General features: G+C 42.3%; 1 protein-coding gene across 2 annotated transcripts; it reads left to right on the top strand.

The window, feature by feature from the left end:
• The first annotated feature begins 1,020 nt into the window (after positions 1–1,020).
• On the top strand, positions 1,021–20,423 carry prdm4 (PR domain containing 4). Of its 2 annotated transcripts, none has more exons than XM_017715385.2 (12): positions 1,021–1,133; positions 2,057–2,105; positions 2,778–2,893; positions 4,021–4,209; positions 5,258–6,022; positions 8,445–8,594; positions 10,625–10,743; positions 11,844–11,929; positions 12,588–12,715; positions 15,282–15,707; positions 17,616–17,784; positions 19,646–20,423. In XM_017715385.2, the coding sequence occupies exons 3-12, from the start codon at positions 2,779–2,781 to the stop codon at positions 19,971–19,973; spliced, it is 2,475 nt and encodes an 824-aa protein (XP_017570874.1). In that variant the 5' UTR covers positions 1,021–1,133; positions 2,057–2,105; position 2,778; the 3' UTR covers positions 19,974–20,423. The 2 variants fall into 2 exon arrangements, with proteins under 2 accessions (XP_017570874.1, XP_017570875.1); XM_017715386.2 differs by lacking the exon at positions 1,021–1,133 and adding an exon at positions 1,250–1,353 and having other exon boundaries at positions 19,646–19,973.
• Positions 20,424–23,320: the final 2,897 nt, after the last annotated feature.

Below are 23,320 nucleotides of genomic sequence, written 5' to 3'. Positions count from 1 at the left end.
CGCTACCGCTTATTTCAAAATAAAAGTCTGTTCGCTGTCGTGAACGCGGCAGCTGCAGGATCACATGCTGCCTTATTAAAATTTCAGCAAGCTTATTCGCTTTTCTGACAGTAGAAAACTTTGACTATTTTTGCAACACTCTTGGTATGTTTTTTTACATTTAATTACATCTCTTTAATGTATTCATTTTCGATTATTTGCAACACTACCGTTATTGTTTCAGTAGAACTGTAAATATTTTAAAATTTAAATATTTAAATATATATATTTTTATATATATATATTTATATATATATTTAAATATATATTTTTAATTGTTTTTGCACCTTCATGCCGAAGCAAATTCCTAGTCTGTGAATCCTGTTCATTGACAATGGCAATAAAATTTCTTCTGATTCTTCTTCTTCTTCTGATTTTCCCAATTATGTATTCATGCATTCTGTTTAATCCTTTTCTTTTGATTGAAGGCCCGCCCCTTTTTCCTACTTCTACTTACTGCTTTCAAAGTCCTTTTTCGGTAAAACAAATACATTTTTTAATGCTACCTTCAAGTTGTGTCGTATCTTATATCGCACTTACGAGTTTTTATTTATTTATTTAGGAGCACAATAAAACATAACATACAACACAAAACATTACATCAGTTTAGACAGAAAATGGAAAAGACAGCAGTCAGGGACGAAATACATGCATTTCCAAAATAATAAACCAGTGACTTAATATCTCATCATTATGACGGAGCATTTCCGAATTCTTAATGTCTAATAATAAGAATATTCTATCTCACATTTATGACGCATTAATAATTAATAATAATTATTATTATTATTACTATATAAGAAGAAGAAAATAGCAAGTAAATAATTCTGACGTATTAAGTCAGATTTATGGATTAATAAAAGGCTATTATTAGGATTTATTAACTGGCTGTATTTTTTTTCTTCCCTGTGCTGGAAACGGAGCTTCCGCGAAGGAGCTTCCGAGGAGGACGTGAAGGCAGCATTAGAGCCCTGAGCTAGCGGGTCTTTTATTTTGAAAGACCGCCCCTTTCTTGTGCCTCTGCCGCTTGTCTTTAGCCATGTTATTGTTTTCCTCTGCGTTTTTTAGCGCACAGGCTAATTTTAAACTTGACTGTGAGTAATTCGGCACAACATGCTATTTTAACGCTATTTGCAAAATAGAGCGCAAACTCTTATTCTGTAACTTAGACCGTAGAACTTACGCTGCGGGCTGTTCAGCCGGACATTCTCATTAGCGTGTATGAAGCAAATCCAGCCTGTTCTCGTTATTCTGACGTTTTGACGTGGCGCTAAATTCCTTCTCCTTCGTTTGTTTTAGAGCAGTATGTCTTGGGTGCGCGCTATGTTTCATATTTAGACGGAATACATGCTGGATTCTCGTTCGCCAGCTTTTTGTTCCAATTTTTCCGGTCCACCTTAAATGCTGCCGCAGTTACGTTCTGGCACCAGAGGCGAAATAACGTTACTGCCGTGCCATTTAAGGTGGACCGGGGGAATTCGAACAGGAACCTGGCGAATCGGAATCCAGCTTATTCAGCTTCGTACAGGATAAGCAGGCTAAATATGTTGAGAGCAAGAATATAAACACATGTTTACAAAAAACTGCATTATTTAACTAGTTAGCCCGACTGTTGCTGAAGGAGCTCGAGTAAATTAGTGCTTAAAGAATCCCGTAGACGATACAGTGCTGTGTTATAGCCCCCAAGTCAAGGGATCTAATTACATTTACATTTATGGCATTTGGCTGACGCTCTTATCCAGAGCGACTTACAATTTGAGCATTTTACACAGGTAGGCGAAGGTGGTGTTAGGAGTCTTGCCCAAGGACTCTTATTGGTGTAGTGTAGGGCGCTTGAACCCCAGTCTACTGTGTAGAAGGCAGGGGTGTTGTCCACTACACCAACCAACCATATATATATAACTGATTCCTATTTGGGTTGAACTGGGGAAACATGTGACAAATGCAGTCATTTGAGATGTTTTAAATGAGACCAGTTCTTGATTATTGCTTTTAATGCATTTTCCATACATTGCAGTCATAAAAATGGACCCCTCTTCGTGTCATAACTGACGGGAAACTTCCAGGTAACCAGTTCATTGCTTAAAGGAGAATCCTGCTGATTTCTCAAAATTTCTGAATGATTCAGAAGTAAACAGAGGGGTTTGGTGTGAAATGGTTCACACGTCTTTACAGTGGTGGTGATGGGAACCAGGTGTCGCCATGACGACAACACCGATATAAACACTTTATTCACTATTCGGAACCAACAGAGAACCAGAACCTACACGAGTCTTCTGAGTTTATATGGGAAGTTGATGATGCTAAAATAGTGGTAAACCTGATCAAATAAGCTTTCCTTGGGGTCTATTTTTTCTTAGATGACACCTAACGTATCCCTCCACGATGATTAGAATTAAATAGCTTGATTAAAAGACGTTTGGGCCAAAATCTTATTACGAAACGTGTAACGATGTCTCAGGCGTTTACTGTAGGAACTTTCTGTGAGGAGCTTTTTAGGGGGGGACGTCTGGTTCCTATCACTACCACTGTGAGCTGATCTGACGTCTCACACCGAACCGCTCTGAATGACCCTGTTTACCCCTAAACCATTTAGGTATGGAGAAATTTTGAAACATGGGTGGGATTCCCCTTTCAATTGGAGCGCAATTGTTACGTTGACATTTGCTTTCTTTTAAACGCTGCTGATACACAGACGCTGCCCCAGGTTTGGCTTTATCCCACTGTCTTCTGTTCAGAATGAACGACATGAACCTTAGCCCTGTGGGCATGGACCAACTCAGCGTACCGTCTGTCAGTGCTAGTCATCTTGGCCTTCCTACCTCACCTACTCACAACACCATCGCCACCCCAGGTTGGAGCTTTACCTTTTTTTTCATTCATTTGTGCTTCATAATAGAGACAGTGGTGGACAGTAACTGAGTAACTGAGTAAATGTAATTAGTTTCTGTACTTTAGTATTTTTGGTGTATCTGTACTGAAGTTTCTCCTTTTCTGGGCGACTTTTTCCTTTCACTCCACTACATTTCAGAGTCTAATATCCGACTTTTTCCTCCTACATTTTGAGAAATCTGTCGTTCCTTTTGGTTTCTGAGTGTATAAAAATGTAACATGTCAAAACGAAAGAAGCGCAAAGCCAGAGCACCAATCAGGGCCCAGCGGTCACTTTGTTTAGAGCTGGTTTTGACCTGTTGGTCATACCGACCCAGTGCAGCACGCGGTTCAACGTCAGCGCAGCAGCGTAAAACTTTGGGAGAGTCTGTTCAACATAAATGATGAACTAACCTAACTTTGTGTAAATAGAGCTCAATATAGAAATATGTCCACATATGCAGTCGAGACTGACGCGGCTTTTTTCTGAATTTCTACAAACACCATTTCATTTTATAGTAAATGAGTTTGGGCTGGTTTATGTTTATGAACAGACGCCTACAGATCAACATAGTAAAGGAGCTCATCTGTGATCCTGAGTTTAAAGCCAGTTTTTATTCAACTTCAACTTGGAACTAAGTTGTAAATAAATCTGAACCTGAAACTTTGCTTGTGTGTAAAAAGTGATTTCAGAGCCACTCGGTTCTCCCTGATGGAAACTGTTTACCTTCAGTGTTTTGTGCTTCTGATCATTTTAATAGACGTCAGCGTCACTAATTAATGACCTTCTATTAAAAGACTGGTTTACCAAGAGAGACGCTGGAGGACTTTCACCTGAAATGAGTTCATGAAGCCAGTCTGGTTATAAAAATGATAACAGGACATCAGAGCCAGAATTACTGTTTTAGTACTTTTACTTTATACTTAAGTACATTTGAAGGGAAATACTTTAGTACTTTTACTCAAGTGGAGGTCTAAAGGGAGGAACTTCTACTTTTACTGGAGGAATATTTTACCTTGGGGGTCTCGACTTTAACTCAAGTACATGGTTTGTGTTCTTCATCCACCGCTGTTTTTTTTTTTATCTACATCTGCTGATCTTTTTTTCAGGCATGCCAGTTGCCATACCAAGCTTGGGTCCATCACTTGGACCACTGCCCTCAGCCCTGTCACTCATGCTACCCATGGGGCCATTAGGAGACAGAGGAGTCATGTGTGGCCTTCCAGAGCGAAACTATACACTACCCCCTCCTCCATACCCACATCTGGAGAGTAGCTACTTTCGACACATCCTTCCAGGTACGTAGATGTTCTAAGCTTCTTTGTGATGGGATAGCATAGTGGATAACACTGTTACCCTCCAGCTGCATGCACACAAGGTTTCTTTAGTAAAGGTAATATGTGTATGTATGTATACACACACACACGCACACACACACACACGCACACACACACACACACACACACACACATACATACACACCAATCAGCCATAACGTCATGACCACCTCCTTGTTTCTACGCTCACTGTCCTCTTTATCAGCTCCACTTACTGTATAGCTGCACTCTGTAGTTCTACAGTTACAGACTGTAGTCCATCTGTTTCTCTGATACTCTGTTACCCTGTTCTTCAGTGGTCAGGACCCCCATGGACCCTCACAGAGCAGGTACTATTTGGGTGGTGGGTCATTCTCAGCACTGCAGTAACGCTGACGTGGTGGCGGTGTGTTAGTGTGTGTTGCGCTGGTGTGAGTGGATCAGACACAGCAGTGCTGCTGGAGTTTTTAAACACTGTGTCCACACACTGTCCACTCTATTAGACACTCCTACCTTGTCAGTCCACCTTGTAGATGTAAAGTAAGAGACGACAGCTCATCTGCTGCTGAGAATGACCCACCACCCAAACAGTACCTGCTCTGTGAGGGTCCATGGGGGACCTGACCACTGAAGAACAGGGTAACAGAGTATCAGAGAAACAGATGGACTAATGTTTCTTCAGATTGGTGGAGAATGTGTAGCTGTATAAAATTCTGTATAGAACCTTTTTGAGTGGTTTTGGCTGTTGGAATGATGTTGTGCTTGTCACAGTGCAGCTACATCGTAGAAATGCTCCTTCATTCTTGTAAAGAAAACGGTTCTACATGGAACCATTAACATTCAAAGAACCCTTTGGGTGATTGATGGGTTCTTTGCATCATGAAAGACTGATGGAGAACGTGTCTTAATCTTTCAGCTGTAGTAACTCTGCAGAAGTGTGCTCACTTATTTACACCCTAAATGAACAAAACATAAAATCTACAAAATGCGTACGTGTAAATGTTAATATCTGGCATCTTTGTTTCTCCAGGTATTTTGTCATATCTGGCAGATCGTCCTCCACCGCAGTACATCCACCCCAGCAGCCTTAACATGGACGGCACTCTGTCTGTGCCCAACAGTAACCCCTCCGGCCTAGACCCATACAGCGGCCCGGGAGGACCTCTAGAACCAGGAATGGTGTCCATAGACTCGCGGCAGGTCGGTGGCCAGGCAGACCTGCACCAGGCTGGTGCTCACGAGGTTCAACTGGACACCAGTGGACTCGCAATGGAGTCCCGCGTCAACAGCCCCATGTCCCCTGATGGGATGGGAGAAGAGCTGGCCACCATGGAGGGTGTGGTGGTGGCGGAGACGCAGCAGCAGTTAGGGGGGAGGACTCAGACCCATGAGGGCCTGGCCGGAGTGGACTCCTCGGGGGGAGTCATACCACTACACGGCCCTGGGCTGGAGCTGCCGGTTGTGATGGAACAGGAGCACATGAGCGGAAGGGTGGGGAACAGCTCGGCAGGGGCTGGAGGTCCTGGGGCTCTGAGTGAAGCCTTGCACTCTAGTGGAGAGCTGACCACTGGGGTGGTCAGTGTGGTGCTCACTGAAGCCATGGCACCCCAGACTCAGCTGGAGCCGGTATCTCTGCATGGACCTTCAGGCATGGGGCTGGAGCCTGTAAATGTGTCCCCCATCACTGCAGAGGTGTCTTTGGGGCCAGACAATAGCTTGGTGCTGGTTAACTCAACCCTACAGTTGGAGGACTCCACGTCAAATAAGGAGAACATGACCACTGCATTCACTATTTGTAGGTCACTTAGCAACCATGTAGTTGTATTATTATCATTATTATTATTATTATTATTATTATTAAGAGAAAAATTAGCAAGAAAAAAACAGGCATAAAATTTTAAAATATTTCTGCATTATTAAATGATTAAGATCACTGAGCTGACAGGACGTGACTGCAGTGCCCTTAAGCAAGGCGCTTAACCCCCATCTGCTCCCCAGGCGCTGGGGACAGGGCTGCCCACCGCTCCGGGCAAGTGCGCTAACTGCCCCCTAGTGTGTGTGTTCACTAGAGTGTATGTGGTGCTTCACTGCACGGATGGGTCAAATTGGGGAGGCGAAATTTTGTGGGACTAATAAGAGTCACTTAATCTTAAAGATGTAAACTAAGTGGTGTGAGATGCTTTGTTCTAGAGAAACGTATCGGTCACGGCGCTGGTGATGGGAACCAGACGTCTGAAGCGTTTGATGTCTAAGAGCTCCCAGACAGACGTGACGTGGCTATGAATGTTCAGCCTGATGTCTGAGACACTGTTTTATGGTAGTTTTGTGAGAGAATTTAGGCCTAAAACGTATTTTAATCCATTACTTTTGGTCTGTTCATGGAGGAGGGATACATGGAGGGTGTACCAAGGTAAAATATACCCCAACGAAAATATAATTTAAACAGTTTTTATTCACTGTTAGCAACATTACATGTAAAAACTTGTGCAAAAAAAAAAGCATGTGGTTTCGGATAGTTAGTTAAATGGCTGTATTTGTGTTGTAGACACAGGGAGCCCTGCTTCACCACCACCACCGAGGCTGTAAGTTCCTCTACAGTGAACCGTTTCACATCAAACCAGTCGGAATGACTACATCTCCACAATTGAGTTGCACAGGATTTTGGAAATAGTGGAGGAGTTTCCCTTTAAAGGGGCATTCTGACCTAAAACGAGCGTTTAATAAGTGATTACAGTATTAAATCGCACTACAATACCCAGCATGCATTACACAAATACATCAAACAACCCCAATGCATTTATTAGCAGCAACATTAGCTGTCTGGCTTCCTTCTGTAGTAGCCATCCATCCATCCATCTATCCCTCAATCAATCAGTCAATCCATCCATCCATCAATCAGTCCACCCATCCATCCATCAATGAATTAATTCATTAATCAGTCCATCAATGAATCGGTCAATCAATCCATCAATCAAGCAACCCATCCATCCATCCATCCATCCATCAATCACTCCATGCATCCATCAATGAATTCATTCATTAATCAGTCCATCAATGAATCGGTCAATCAATCCATCAATCAAACAACCAATCCATCCAATCAATCAATCAATCACTCCATGCATCCATCAATGAATTCATTCATTAATTAGTCCATCAATGAATCGGTCAATCAATCCATCAATCAAACAACCAATCCATTCATCCCTCAATCAGTCCACCCATCCATCCATCAATGAATTCTTTCATTAATCAGTCCATCAGTGAATCAATCAATCCATCAATCAGTCTTTCCACCCATCAATCCATCCATCCATCCATCAACCAATCCATCCATCAATGAATCAATCCTTCCATTAATCAAACAGCCTGCCCTCAATCACATGTACTTTTTCAAAAGTTCCTCCTTTCTTCAAGATACATCATCAGAAACAGGCTTTGAGTTCTAACTTTATGCTGAAATGGTTCTTTGCATGGTGAAAAGGTTCTTCAGATTGATGGAGAATGTGTTGTATCTGGTTCTAAATAGCGCCAAAAAGGGTTCTTTGTTACACTCTTACAAAAGATGGCCATTCAGGGGTTCTTTAATTAAAAAAATGGTTCTATATAGAACCATGAGCACTCAAAGAACCTTGGCATGATTAGATGGTTCTTTTCATTATGAACGGGTTCTTCAGCCTGACTGAAAATGTGCTGTAGATGGTTCTATATAGAACCTTTTAGAAAATGGATCTGTATAGCACCCAAAAGAGTTCTTCTTTTGTTACTTTGTCAAGCTTGTAAAAGTAGAAGAGCCCTTTTGAGTGCCATATAGAACCCTTCTTGAAAAGGTTCTACGTAGAACCTTCGGTGTTTTCCGTCAGTCTGAAGAACCTTTTCATAATTCAAAGAACTCTTTAATCATGCAAAGGGATTATTTGAGTGTTCACGTTTCTATATAGAACCCTTTTCTTTACTAAAGAACCCTTGCAGAACCACTTTTGTAAGGCTGTATGATGTCAGACTTGTAAAAGAACCGCTTTTGGTGCTGTAAAACCATATACAGCACATTCTTCATCAGTCCGAAGGAACATTTCACCAGCATGGAATGGTCCTATGTAGAGGTCATGGTTCTAAATAGAGCCATTCCCTTTGCTAAAGACCCCTTGAAGAACCATCAGATGCCGCCGTGTCCTCGTTGTGTAATTATGCTTGTTCGCTGTGTTTAATGTGAGCAGGGTGCACTTTATGTGAGCGCTCTTACAGCTCGGACTGTCCCGAACACGGACCCGTCACCTTCATCCCAGACACGCCCATTCAGAGCAGGGCCCGCCTTTCCTTGCCCCGCCCACTGTGCCTCCGCGTATCCGTGGCTGACGAACCCAGTGGTGAGTCCGTTGGACTGATATGGTCCCCAAGTTTTATCTGATGTGTATTTTTATTGGTTTCACTTCGTCGCTGTCCGAAGAAAAACAAGAGGCTCCAAAATATTAACTTTACAGGAGAGACCAAAAACGCTCTCACCTTTCAATGTAAGTTAATGCAGAGATGTTTTATTCCAAGTGATTTTAGAGCGTTTCTATTGGTCCAATTGTCGTGAAATTTTCACGCAACATAAAGGGCAGCCGATGTGTTCAAATGATGTTGAAAATAGAAAATTGACAAAAATATAGATAATGGTTTTCATTGGACAGCGACGATGTTCTTATCCAGTGACAGCTTCTTAAAACTGCTTAAAACAGTTTTAAACGGCAAAAAAGCTTTAAAAAGCTTAAAACGGCAGCTTAAAACTGACCTTTGTACTGGACAAAATATTTAGCACTGACCTTTATACTTAATCTATCAATCAAATTTTTTTTTAAATAAGAAAAAGATGATTTGTGCTAAAACTAAAAATAAACCATAAAAATAAACATAATAATAAAAATAATAAAAATTTAATGGAAAGCCTTAAATTTCACTTTCTGATGCACACAGACAATGTAAATATACGTATTAACGTTATGTGGTGTTCTTTTTTTTTTTTTAATATAATTTTTTATGTTCATTTTTTAATCTGGAAAATAAAAAGTCCTGTCTCAAAATTCCAGCTTTCACTTAGTTCTAGCACTTCGAGCACACACAAGATGACCAATCAGGTTCTGCCTCTTTGTCATGATGTGAAAAGAAACTCTGACTGTTTTCTTACAATTTGAAAAGTCTTATTATTTAAAATATTATGAATATTAAGCCTTAAAGGTAATTTAACAATTAACGTTTGAGTTAATGGGCATGAGCATTAATTTAATTCATCTTTTCTTTTTCTTCTTTCTCCCAAAATAAGACATTTTGGCTCATTAGAGGTCTTTAGACAGACCTGCTGGTACAGTTTATTACAGTAGCTGGTTTCGGTCTAATTAAAGTCAAATTTAAGCTTATGGTTCCTAACTAACACTAAAACTGGCCATTTGTACTGGACAAAATATTTAGCACTGACCTTTATACTTAAATCTACCAATCAATGCCTTTTTGAATAATAAAAAGGTGATTTGTCCTCAAATAAGAAATAAATGTTATAAAAAAAAAAATCATAAAATATATGTAATTAAAATTTGATGGAAAGCATAAAATTTGACTTTCTGATGCATAGAGCAATACACACACACACACACACACACACACACACACACACACACACACACACTTCTTAACATTATAGGAGTTTTTTTTGTCCATTTTTGTCTAGAAAATAAAATGTCTCCAAATTCAAGCTTTAACGAGCCAATCAGCACTAAGAGTACACTCAAGACGACCAGTCAGGTGCTGCCTCTTTGTCATGTGCTCAGTGACTGCAGGAAAAGTTTATGAAAGTTTATGAAACATGAAAAGATGTCTGTCCATCTTCTTGTAGTTCTTTAAAAAGTCTTAACTTTTAATAAATATTAAGCCTTAAAGGTAATTAAATATGGAACATTTGAACCGATGGCGTCTTAATTAATGCATAGACGTTCATTTAATTCATTCATGCATGTTTTCTTTTCCTCTTTCTCCCAGTATAAGACGTTTCTGATATAAATCAAAACCTCACACGGCCTTTAGACCCGCTACACCTGAAAAAGAACAGTTGTGTAACCTAAAGGAGACTAAAGGTTCCTAAAACTGACCCCTGCACTGGACAAAATGTTTAGCACTGACCTTTATATGTAATCTATCAATCAACATGTTTTTTAATAAGGAAAAATGGTAATTTGTCCTAAAACAAGGAATGAATGTTATAAAAAGAATAAATCATGATAAAAATGTGATGGAAAACATTAAATTTGACTTTCTGTGACAACACTAATTTAGTTTTGTGCATATTGATGTAACATTAGTTTGATACGTAATTAAAAATGTAGTTTTGATGATATTTAACATATATTTAATGTTTTATCCTCAGGTGTATTTGCACGAGAGACCATCCCCACCAGGACCTGCTTTGGACCAATGGTTGGGCAGCACTGTAGCAGTGTGGAGCTTCCAGACTGGCCTGACAAGGACACCCCTCAGCTGTGGAAGGTTAATTATTCAAAATAAAACATTTATTTTAACGTAGTTTAAAAAGGTTCTGCAGCTCCCTCTGAACGAATGTTTGTTGGTTAGCCCTGTTCGGACTCAGACTACACCACCACCTGCTCTGTCTGACTGATGAGTTTGGCCTTTTTAAAACTGAATGCCGGCAAAACTGAGTTGCTTTTAATGGGCTCACAGTCACTGATATCCAGCTCATCTGTCCTTGGCATCGATATCGATGGGATTCTAGTAACACCTTCTCCCCATGTCCACAACCCTACGCTCTCTTTTGACATCCACACCAATTCCGTTGTTAAGACAGCATTTTTCCATCTTCGCAATATTTCTCCCCTCTGACCGTTTCTCAGCCAAGCCCATGTAGAAACGCTTGCGTGTGCATTAGTGACGTCACAGCTGGACGACTGCAGCGGTCTCTTTTCTGGCCTCCCTGTCAAAACCCTCACTAGGTTACAGCATGTTCAAAATGCCGCTGCTGGGATCGTCACCTTTTCAGAAGGAATGACCACAGATCATCCCAGTCCTTCAGATTACCCGTTCCATTCCGTATTCAGTACCAAGTTCTCCATATAAAGTTCGGCACAGTCCGGCTCCTCAATACTTGGCAGGGCTTCTTCATCTATATGCCCCATCCCGCACTTAGAGATCGCCAAATCTAGGCCTCCTTCATGATCCTAGATTTAAATTGGCTTCTATTGGTGGTCGATCGTTTAATGTAGTAACTCCCAAGTTATGGAATACTCTCCCCCAGTGTATTCGGGATGCAGCCTCTCGCCTTCATTCCGATCTCTGTTAAAGACGTGTTTGTTTTCACTGTGTTGTCGTTGTTCCGTTTATACCTGAGTGTTTACCTGTATTGACCTCTTGTTTAATGTGTTGATGTTCTTTGATTGTAAAGCGTCCTTGAGCAGGGAAAGGCACTGTATAAATAAAAGTGATGATGACGATGATGAAGATGACTTACATTTTCCCCTCTGCTCTCCGGTCCCCGTTTTGTAGCTTCTGGGGGAAAAGATAGCCCCTTAATGCATTTCACTGGAATCATTCTTGGAGGGGAAAAACAGCTCAATTGTTTTTTTGATTTTCAGATGTTCCACAATGATATTCTAGAGTTCTGTATAGTGACGACGGACGAGCACGAATGCAACTGGATGATGTTTGTGAGAAAAGCCAGGTAACTCTTCCACTAAAGTGCTTAGTTGTAAAAAAATAAGAGAAGTTCATTAAATATTTAAAGGTCTGTTTCTATTTGTTTAGGTAAACATATTAAAAAACATGAACTATAACGTTATTTAATCTGTCACAATGATTACGTAATCACCCGATTGCAGTTATTTAAGTTAACTGAAAGGATTTCGAGGCAGATAAATGTAGTAATAAGGCAGTAAATGCATTCATTGAGACATCATGAGGTTTATCAAAACAAAGGAAACTCTAGTTTACAGCATGAGAGTCATTTGTGTAGCAAACTGCTTGCTTGCCTGCTTGAGGAAAAAAGTCGGAATATTTCAAGAAAAAAAGTTCATGTTTCACGAAAGGCATCGTTATAATGTGAGAATAAAATCGTAATATTTCCAGAAAAAAGTCGAGGATATTTCGAGGATAACGTGGGCTGACTGTAGTATATTTCTCTAAATATTATGACTTTTTTTTCTCAAAATATTACGACTTCCTACTGTTTTCATTTTTATTAACGCTGGCCCTAAAACGCCGTTGTACAACATGTAATGTGGCCAAATGCGCACAGACATTTGCATATGACTGTATAATGTTAATGAAATCACAGCTCTCAGGGTGTCGGCCGCATCTTTATCTCAGTCATGTGTTTGCAGGAGCACAGAGGAGCAGAATTTGGTGGCGTATATTGACAATGGGAAGCTTTACTTCTGCACATCCAGAGAGATTCTCCCAGAGCAAGAGCTGCTGTTCTATTACAGCAGAGATTACAGCAGACTGCTCGGTAAGACTGCAGCCCTGTTCTGGACAAACACTGCCCGGAAGAGTCTACTGAGTGATGTGAAGCACTGTAAGAAAAATGACACGTTTTCAAGGGTTCTAGTAAAGAAAATGGTTCTGTGTAGAACCCTGAACACTAAAAAAACCTTTTGCATTATTAAAAGGTTTATTTGCATCATGAAATGGTTCTTCGGATTGACTGAGAACGTGTTTTTATAATGGTACTAAGCGTATCGAAGGATTCTTCTGTTGTTACAAGCTTGACATTGTAACTGTAGGAGAACACTTTTGGTGCTATATAGAACCCTCTTCAAAAAAGGTTATATATATATCATTCTCCATCAGTCTGAAGAACCATTTAATGATGCACAAAACCTTTTACTCATGCAAAGGGTTATCCGTGGTTCATGGCTCTACACAGAACCATTTTCCTAACTAAGGATCCCTTGGAAAACCATAAAGAACCCGAACAAGAATCTGTCTGTCACTCAGCTTGTTATTTGAAGTGCAGTTCAACTCCACAGCCTGGTAACTAACGTTTTAAGTTAGTTTAAGTGCTTTTTGAATACAGTGAATGCATATATATATATATATATATATAATATGTAGGGGCAGTCGTGGGCTGGAGGTCAGGGAACCGGCCCTGTGACTGGAAAGTCGCCGGTTTGATTCCCAGAGCGCAACAGCGCATGACTGAGGTGTCCTTGAGCAGGACACCTAACACCCAACTGCTCCCCAGGCGCTGTGGATAGGGCTGCCCACCGCTCCGGGCTGCTCACTGCCCCCTAGTGTGTGTGTGTTCACTAGTGTGTATGTGGTGTTTCACTTCACGGGTGGGTTAAATGCGAAGGGTCTTAATCTTAATCTAGCATCATCGAGGAACCGTTTCCAGGTCTGGTTGAAGATTTTTTATAAAGGTTCACCCTGTCTTGGCTTCATGCTTCTTTCTTTTCTTTTCTATTTTAAAAAGTAATTAAAAGCTTCAAAGACGCCCTGTTCTCTTAGGAAAGCGAAAGTAATGCACATTTAAAACTCATTAAAGGTGCATATTTGGGCCTTATGGACAGTTTTCTTTACAGAAAGGTTCTTTAATAAAGGCAAAACAAACCATTCAAGGAAGAGCTGAACACTATTGTCACTACAGCTTGAATTGCAGTTTATTTTTATGAACTGAAGTTCAGGTCACAGCCTGGCAGACTGACAGCACTCAGCTGTGAATGTTTGGTCGCCTCCGATTGGTCTGATTATCAGCCGGCAGCTCATAAGCTGTGTTGTTGGGTTAAATTTCCCCAACTGAAACGTATCAAAGATTAGTGTGTAGTTCAGTGTGTGAGGTGTAAACAGAGAGATTCAGAGGGTTTGGTGTGAAGTGGTTCAGACGTCTTTACAGTGGTGGTGATGGGAACCAGGCGTCGCCATGACGACAACACAGATATAGACACTTTATTTACCATCCAGAACCACCAGAGAACCTACACGAGTCTTCTATATAATATTGAATATATATAAATCCCAACACAAGATTTCTTTGGTGATTTCTTTTGATATATATATTCAGCAAAAAACTTCAGCTCAGTGTGTGTTGTGCTGGTACGAGTGGATCAGACACAGCAGTGCTGCTGGAGTTTTTAAACTCCTCAGTGTCGCTGCTGGACTGAGAATAGTCCACCAACCAAAAACATCCAGCCAGCACTAGACGGACTAGAGGATGACCAGCACAAACTGTGCAGCAGCAGATGAGCTGTCGTCTCTGACTTTACACCTATATGGTGGACCGACAAGGTAGGAGTGTCTAATAGAGTGGACAGTGAGTGGACACAGAGTTTAAAAACTCCAGCAGCACTGCTGTGTCTGATCCACTCACACCAGTGCAACACACACTAACACACCACCACCACGTCAGCGTTACTGCAGTGCTGAAAATGATCCACCACCCAAACAGCACCTGCTCTGTGAGGGTCCATGGGGGTCCTGACCACTGAAGAACAGGGTAACAGAGTATCAGAGAAACAGATGGACTACAGTCTGTAACTGTAGAACTACAGAGTGCAGCTATACAGTAAGTGGAGCTGATAAAGTGGACAGTGAGTGGAGAAACACTGTTAGAAGTGATGATACCTTGTTTATACATTTCTCTTTCATAAAGATACAAATAGTGTAAATGTTCCCTCAAAGGTTCTACAGTGGTTCTAAGGTCCGATTGTGAACCTTAAATCAGGTTCTCCAGGTGAAAAGTCGGTTTTTGTTCCTTTTCATAACCGAATGTTTTAAAACAGAGCAGTAGAGTAAAAGCCTGGAGGCGAGGCGAGGCGGGGTGTGTGGAGTCAGTCCAGCTTAGAACAGATCATTTCAGTGGATTATGGTTCAGTTATGCTCCCTGACTAAAGGCACTGAGACGGAGCCTTGAGGGTTCCACTCCAGTTTCCGTGATGTTGATATAAAAACGAATGAAATCTTTCAGCCGTAGTCTGAACCGAGTACCATTAGGACCCGTAAGTGTGCAGCTCGTTTATCCAAACTGTCCAGCATGTATATTGATTCTGTAATATTACGCTCGACCCAACTTTCAGGTGTCCCCCAACTGCCAGAGGGCCAAATTTGCCACTGTGGAAAAGAATGCGCCTCTTTCTCCGAGTTAAAATCTCATCTCAGCAGCCACGCCCACAGCCAAAGTCCAACCCACGAAGACCCCACCCACGCCGTCCACAGTCAGCCCCACCCTCAGGAGAAGCTGGCCAGTGAAGCGCCCAGCCCCACCTCCTCCCCGTCCTGGCAGTGCCACTCCCACGGCGATGGGCAGGCCAACAGCAACGGGCACCGCCACGGCAGGGAGAAGAAGTTCAAGTGCAACATGTGCTCACGAGCATTCACCACGTCCACCAAGCTGAACGTGCACTTCATGGGCCACATGGGCGTCAGGCCACACAAGTGCAGCTACTGCAGCAAAGCCTTCAGTGACCCGAGCAACCTGAGGATGCATCTGAGGATCCACACAGGTGCCGTGTGTTTAGAACAGTTTACGTTGGCTGTTTCCCCCAGAAACCAGCTGTTCAGTGTATACGCTTTTAAAACAGATGTTTTTCAAGGGTTCTTTAGTAAAGAAAATGGTTCTGTATAGAACCATGCACACTTAAAGAACCCTTTGCACGATTAAAGGGCTCTTTGCATCGTAATATTGTTCTTTAGATTGATTGAAAATGTGCATGAATGTGTTATAGATGGTTCTATGTAGAACCTTTTTGAAAAGGGTTCTATATAGAACGTTTTTGAGAAGGGTTCTATATAGCACCCAAGAGGGTTCTTCTATATTTTATAAGGTTGACATCTACAGCACACTCGCTATCGATCTGAAAAACACTTTCATGATGCACATAACCCTTTATCATGCAAAGTGTTCTTTGAGTGCTCATGGTTCTATACAGAAACTTTTTCTATACTGAAGAACCCTTGAAGAACCATCTTTTTTTTTTAGTGTAGGTTAATTTCTCACACACAGTGTCGTGAAAAAGTATTCACCATTTCCTGGGTTCCTTTACAGTCTTGAAAAAAGATGGGTTCTAGGGTTCTTTAGTAAAAAAAAATGGTTCTGTATAGAGCCATGAACACTTAAAAGAACCCCGTGCATGAAAGGATCCTTAGCATCATGAAGTTGTTCTTTAGATTGATTGAAAATGAATGTGCTATAGATGGTTCTATATAGAACCTTTTTCAAAAGGGTTCTATATAGCACCCAAGAGGGTTCTTCTATTCTTAGAAGCTTGATATCGTAACAATAGAAAAACCTTTTCTAAAAGGTTCTGTATAGAACCATCTACAGCACATTCTCTGTCAATGTGAAGAACCTTACCATGATGCAAAAAGCCTTTAATCATGCAAAGCGTTCTTTGAGTGCTCATGGCTCTATATAGAACCTTTTTCTTCACTGAAGAACCCTCGAAGAACCTCTTTATTACTAGTGTAGGTCTATTTCTCACAGATTACAGTGTCGTGAAAAAGTATTCGACATTTCCTGGTTTCCTTTACAGGTTGTTTATCAAAGACGATGGTTCCGTATAGAACCTTTGACATGATTAAAGGTTCTTTGCATCATGAAAAGTTTCTTTAGAGTGATAGAGAATGTGTTGCATATAGTTCTGTATTATAACCATTTTGGAAAGGGTTCTATATAGCACCAACATGGTTCTTTTGTATACAAGCTTGACATCACAGCGATAATAGAACCCTTTTTGGTGCTACATATGATGCTTTTCAGAAAGGTTTTATATAGAACCATCTGCAGCATATTCTCCATCAATCTGAAGAACTCTTTCATGATCCAAAGAGCCATTTAATCACACAAAGGGTTCTGTGAGTGTCCATGGTTCTACATAGAACCATTTTCTTTACTAAAGAACCCTTGAAAAAAACTTGTATTTTTACGTTTGTCATGCCAAATTGTTTTACATCCTTTCACAAAACACGAAAACACAAAGAACCACAAAAACAAAGTTGTTAAATGTTTATTTCATTAACTGAACGCCTGTGTGAAAAAGTAATAGCCCCCTGTCCTTAACAGCTGCTGTGCCAAATGCTTATAAACGTTATAATGACTTTTCTGGAAAAGCGCAATCTGTAGGCGACGCTGGCTTCCTGACGCTGAAATATCTGCATTTCATTCATTGTACTGCATTTTTAACTCTCGGCAAAGAAGTTGTGAAATCTTCTGTAATGATAATCCAGCTGGATCTAATTCCACTGTCCGGATTTCGTAAACATTTATGTACTGACATCGACAGATGTGCACACGGAAAATGCTGAACATTGGCGTCAGTCCACAATTTCAACATCGGTGCATCTCTAAAGTTCACCTGTGTTCCTTTGTGATATCAGGTTTGTGATAAATTACATGTGATCTCATCCTAAAGGTCAGAAGAACTTCAGGTGCACCGTGTGTGGCAAGTCTTTTACCCAGAAAGCCCACGTAGAGTCTCATATGGTCATTCACACTGGCGCCAAGAACATCAAGTGTGACCACTGTGACAAGACATTCAACAGAAAACAGGACCTTAAGCAGCACATGTACTCACACTCACTGTAAGTACCCATTTCATCCTCTTACTCTTGATAGGAGTTCCTTTACAATGTCTAATGATATGAACAGCCTAGCACCTGGTGCATGTTTAAAGGTCCATATCATGAATGCCTGGAGAACTTTACCTGCTTGACTGCCCTGTCCCAGCTGTAAAGCTTGGTGGAGGAAGGATGATGCTATGGGGTCAGTTTTCAGGGGTTGGTCTAGAACCCTTAGTTCCAGTGATGGGAAATCTTAATGCTTCAGCAGAGTAAGGCATTTTGGACCATTGTATGCTTCCAACTTTGTGGAAACAGTTTAGGGAACAACCTTTCCTGTTCTAGCATGACTAAGCCCCAGTGCACAAAGCAGCTCCATAAAGTCATGGCTGCGTGAGTTTGGTGTGGAAGAACTTGATTGGCCTTCACAGAGCCCTGACCTCAACCCCATCAAACACCTTTGGGATGAACTAGAACGGAGATCGTGAGCCAGATCCTCTCATCCGACATCAGTGTCTGACCTCACAAATGCTCTTTTGATGAATGGGTAGAAATTCCCACAGATACATTTGTCTCAATTGGAATTTGTCTCAGTCTACATGTGTTTTGTGGACTTACGACCATGTTCCCTGAGGTATCTTGTGGGAGGTTCCCCTACAGTATGGGGTGCCAGGGCTACTACTCCGGGTCATTCGATCTCTGTACTCCCGGAGTGAGAGCTGTGTCCATATACTCGGCATTAAGTTGGATTCTTTCAGTGTTAGCCTTGGACTCCAGCAGGGTTGTGCCCTGTCTCCACTCCTGTTCGTGATATTCATGGACAGGGTGTCAAGGCGTAGCCGAGGTCAGGAGGGCATTATGTGTGGAGGCCGGAGGGTGGCATCTCTACTATATGCAGACGATGTTGTTCTTTTGGCTGGATCGCATGGATGCCTACAGAGCTCACGGGAGCGGTATGTGAATCAGTGCCTTCAATCTGAGTCCATGGTCCTAGCCTGGGAAAAGGGTGGCATGCCCACCCCAGGTAAGGGGAAAGGACCTGCCACAGGTGGAGGAGTTTAATTGTCTCGTAGTCTTGTTCACAAGTGATGGGAAGAGGGATTGGATGCAGGCTGGGACAGGCGGCAGCAGTAATGCGGTCACTGTAGCGGACAATGAGCCATAAGGCGAAACTCTCTGTTTACCGGTCAGTCTACATTCCGTCTCTCACCTGTGGTCATGAGCTGCGAGTAATGACCGAAAGATTGAGATCCCGAATACAAGCGCCGGAAATGAGCCTCCTCGCAAGGTGGCGGGCTACACTCTACTTAATAGGGTGAGGAGCTTGGCCATCCCAGAAGTAGAGTAGATCCGGTTGCCCACTGGACGCCTCCCGGTGGAGGTTTACCAGGCATGGCCTACTAGGACAAGATCCCGGGGTCGTCCTAGGACGTGCTGGAGGGATTATAGCTAGTTGGCCTGGGAGCGGCTTGTGGTCCCTGGGAATGAGCTGGAGGAAGTTGCAGGGGACAGGGTCATCTGAGATACTCTGCTCTCCCAACTGGTACCGCGACCCTATCTGGACTAAGCAGTTACTGATGATGTTTCTCTTACCACTTCTTCTCCTTTACATTTACGGCATTTGGCTGACGCTCTTATCCAGAGCAACTTACAGTTTGATCATTTTACACAGGTAGGCGAAGGTGGTGTTAGGAGTCTTGCCCAAGGACTCTTATTGGTGTATTGTAGGGTGTTTACCCAGGTGGGGATTGAACCCCAGTCTACAGCGTAGAAGGCAGAGGTGTTACCCACTACACTAACCAACCACCTTTCACGTATTGTCTGTGTTCCTCCATCAGTGTATAACCTGCTTCTTTTTCTCCTCTGTGGTTTGGTTCGTCCGCAGAGACCGTCAGATTACCTGCCCGAAGTGCGACAAACAGTTCCTCAAGACCGATCACCTGAAGAAGCACCTGAACTCCCACAACGGGAAAAGGGACTTCATCTGTGAAAAATGCAATAAGGGCTTCCTCACGAAATACCATCTTACACGACACCTCAAAATCTGCAAGGGCCCAAAGACTGGCAGGGGGGCCGCCCATGAAGAGGAAGGGGAGGAGGAAGAGGAAGACGAGGAAGACGAAGAAGAGGAGGAAAGAAGTGCCAGGGGACCAGATGAGCGAGAAGAGTGTGGTATTGGGATGGCAGGGTACTCCCCTGATAAGTCTCTGTAACCTCTGACTGTGATCTGCCTCGCTTAGCATATTTATTTAGCCCTTTCTTCTTCCAGTGTACTCTTTTGGTGTTGCCAAAATTCTTTTCACAAGCTATTTTTATTTTTCAGTACATGAAATCGTCATGATTCACATAGACAACATCTTGCCAGATGAAACTGTGAGTAAAGTCGTAATTAAAAATGATTGAAAATGGTAACAAATAGTACGGAATATTTTCACATTGAAATGATTGGTCAGAAAATAATGGAGAAATAACTGAAATACTGCCTCCTTTTTTAGTGCTAACGTTCCTTTATAGATTAGGTACTTAATGAACTCAAAGTACCTTCACACTTCCCTGCCTTGTTTTTTGTTATTTATTTGTTTCGTTTCTTGGGTGATGGACCGGAATAATGTAATTTATTTTATAAATAAACCCAGTACTGTAAATCAGTACCCACTCCAGTATGTTATTTATTACATTTTTTATCTGTTATGTGAATTAAACACAACAAAAGAAAGAGTAACCAATCAAAACAATCTGTGTCTCTCTCTGTCTCTCGTTCGTTCTCTCTCTCACTTGCTCTGTCTCGTTGTCTCTATCTTTTTCTGTGTGTCTCTCAGTCTGTATCTCCCTCTCTCTCTCTCTCTCTCTCTCTCTCTCTCTATATATATATATATATATATATATATATATATATATACACACACACACACACACACACACACACACACACACACACACACATACGTACACTGCTTAAAAAAATAAAGGGAACACTCAAATAACTCATCCTAGATCTGAATGAATGAAATATTCTCATTGAATACTTTGTTCTGTACAAAGTTGAATGTGTTGACAACAAAATCACAAAAATCATCAGTGGAAATCAAGTTTATTAACCAATGTAGGCCTGGATTTGGAGTCACACACAAAATTAAAGTGGAAAAACACACGACAGGCTGATCCAACTTTGATGTGATGTCCTTAAAACAAGTCAAAATGAGGCTCAGTGTTGTGTGTGGCCTCCACGTGCCTGTATGACCTCCCTACAACGCCTGGGCACGCTCCTGATGAGGTGGCGGATGGTTTCCTGAGGGATCTCCTCCCAGACCTGGACTAAAGCATCCGCCAACTCCTGGACAGTCTGTGGTGCAGCGTGGTGTTGGTGGATGGAGCGAGACATGATGTCCCAGATGTGCTCAATCGGATTCAGGTCTGGGGAACGGGCGGGACAGTCCATAGCTTCAATGCCTTCATCTTGCAGGAACTGCTGACACTCCAGCCACATGAGGTCCAGCATTGTCCTGAATTTGGAGGAACCCAGGGCCAACCGCACCAGCATATGGTCTCACAAGGGGTCTGAGGATCTCATCTCGGTACCTAATGGCAGTCAGGCTACCTCTGGCGAGCACATGGAGGGCTGTGCGGCCCTCCAAAGAAATGCCACCCCACACCATTACTGACCCACTGCCAGACCGGTCATGCTGAAGGATGTTGCAGGCAGCAGATCGCTCTCCATGGCGTCTCCAGACTCGGTCACGTCTGTCACATGTGCTCAGTGTGAACCTGCTTTCATCTGTGAAGATCACAGGGCGCCTGTGGTGAATTTGCCAATCCTGGTGTTCTCTGGCAAATGCCAAGCGTCCTGCACGGTGTTGGGCTGTGAGCACAACCCCCATCTGTGGACGTCGGGCCCTCATACCATCCTCATGGAGTCAGTTTCTAAACGTTTGTGCAGACACATGCACATTTGTGGCCTGCTGGAGGTCATTCTGCAGGGCTCTGGCAGCTCCTCCTGTTCCTCCTCGCACAAAGGTGGAGGTAGCGGTCCTGCTGCTGGGTTGTTGCCCTCCTACGGCCTCCTCCACGTCTCCTGGTGTACTGGCCTGTCTCCTGGTAGCGCCTCCAGCCTCTGGACACTACACTGACAGACACAGCAAACCTTCTTGCCACAGCTCGCATTGATGTGCCATCCTGGATGAGCTGCACTACCTGAGCCACTTGGGTGGGTTGTAGAGTCGTCTCCTGCTACCACGAGTGTGAAAGCACCACCAACATTCAAACGTGACCAAAACATCAGCCAGAAAGCAGAAAGGTGCTGAGAAGTGGTCTGTGGTCCCACCTGCAGAACCACTCCTTTATTGAGTGTCTTGCTAATCGCCAGTAATTTCCACCTGTTGTCTGTTCCATTTGCACAACAGCTGTGAAACTGATTGTCAGTGTTGCTTCCTAAGTGGCCAGTTTGATTTCACAGAAGTTTGATTTACTTGGAGTTATATTGTGTTGTTTAAGGGTTCCCTTCATTTTTTTGAGCAGTGTATATAAGGCAGATGTCCTAATTCCAAATGAAAAGAGCATTAAAAGAATAATTAGGATATGTTGACAGCCTAAATCACCCTATCGGTGGTGATGGGGACCAGGTGTCTGATTTATTTTTTTTTTATTATTTAAACAAAATGAAATGCAACTTGATCAGTGCACATGGTTTATGTGAGGGTGAATGGAAAACATGGAGGGTGAAGGGAAAAACAAAAGATTTGCAAGTAAGAAAGCCTACTAGCTTTTTCCCCCCACTGTGCCTTTGCTGTAGATATAAAGGCAGTAGAAAGTAGAAAAGGCCAGTGTCATTTAAAAGGGCCAGTGGCTTTAACCTTGTAACGTCACACTCTGAGTCTAATTTACTGTGACAGATCCTCAGACAAAGGCCATCTTGCACCTATTAAGCAGCCTTTTGCCTGCAGCGAGCTTTATGTTCTTTGTTTTGTCTAGAACGGGTGAAACTTTCTGACAAAGTCTGTGTTGCAGTCTTGTATTAAGTTTAAATTTAACTAGTAAAACTTCATATTATACAACAGTCAGTTCCGGCCACGCGAGCTGATTGGCTGAGAGACGTCTAACTGAGCTGTTATTTCACCATAACGTCACATCTTTTTTACAAACACTGTATTGTTCCGCTGAGACGCTGTTGCTAAGCAACGACTCTGACCGCTGTAGGAGACGCTCGAGCCGCTTGAACGTTCTTACTTCTTACTTTGCCACAAACAGAAAACGGACACCTTTAAGATCACATTTGACCCACAGCCGATTTGGTCCGACTCTGAAGACGAGACGACAATAAATTCCCAAACTGTCAGTCGGTCTGTGAGGAGCTGGAGAATGAACTGCCGGCTGAGAAGTGAGTGGGCGGAGCTCGTTATTTAGCATTAATAAATGCTACTAATTAATAAGGTGTTAAAAACAGTCAGGAAAAAGTGAATTTTAATTATTTTTGGCGCATAAAAACACAAATATTCCAGGTGAACTTCATGGAAAATAAAATCCCAAAAAATGTAAGACATTGGCCCTTTAATAATTCGAATGG

This window comes from Pygocentrus nattereri, chromosome 1 (assembly GCF_015220715.1).
Source record: "Pygocentrus nattereri isolate fPygNat1 chromosome 1, fPygNat1.pri, whole genome shotgun sequence".
NCBI lineage: Eukaryota > Metazoa > Chordata > Actinopteri > Characiformes > Serrasalmidae > Pygocentrus > Pygocentrus nattereri.
This window is presented reverse-complemented; position numbering and strand designations above follow the sequence as displayed.

What these genes read in the sequence shown, in the direction of transcription:
- prdm4 (XM_017715385.2), top strand. Translation starts at nt 2,779, where the DNA reads ATGAACGACATGAACCTTAGCCCTGTGGGCATGGACCAACTCAGCGTA. An exon ending in ATGTTTGTGAGAAAAGCCAG is followed by an intron (nt 11,930 to 12,587) that starts GTAACTCTTCCA and finishes ATGTGTTTGCAG; the next exon opens with GAGCACAGAGGAGCAGAATT. An exon ending in GCATCTGAGGATCCACACAG is followed by an intron (nt 15,708 to 17,615) that starts GTGCCGTGTGTT and finishes CTCATCCTAAAG; the next exon opens with GTCAGAAGAACTTCAGGTGC.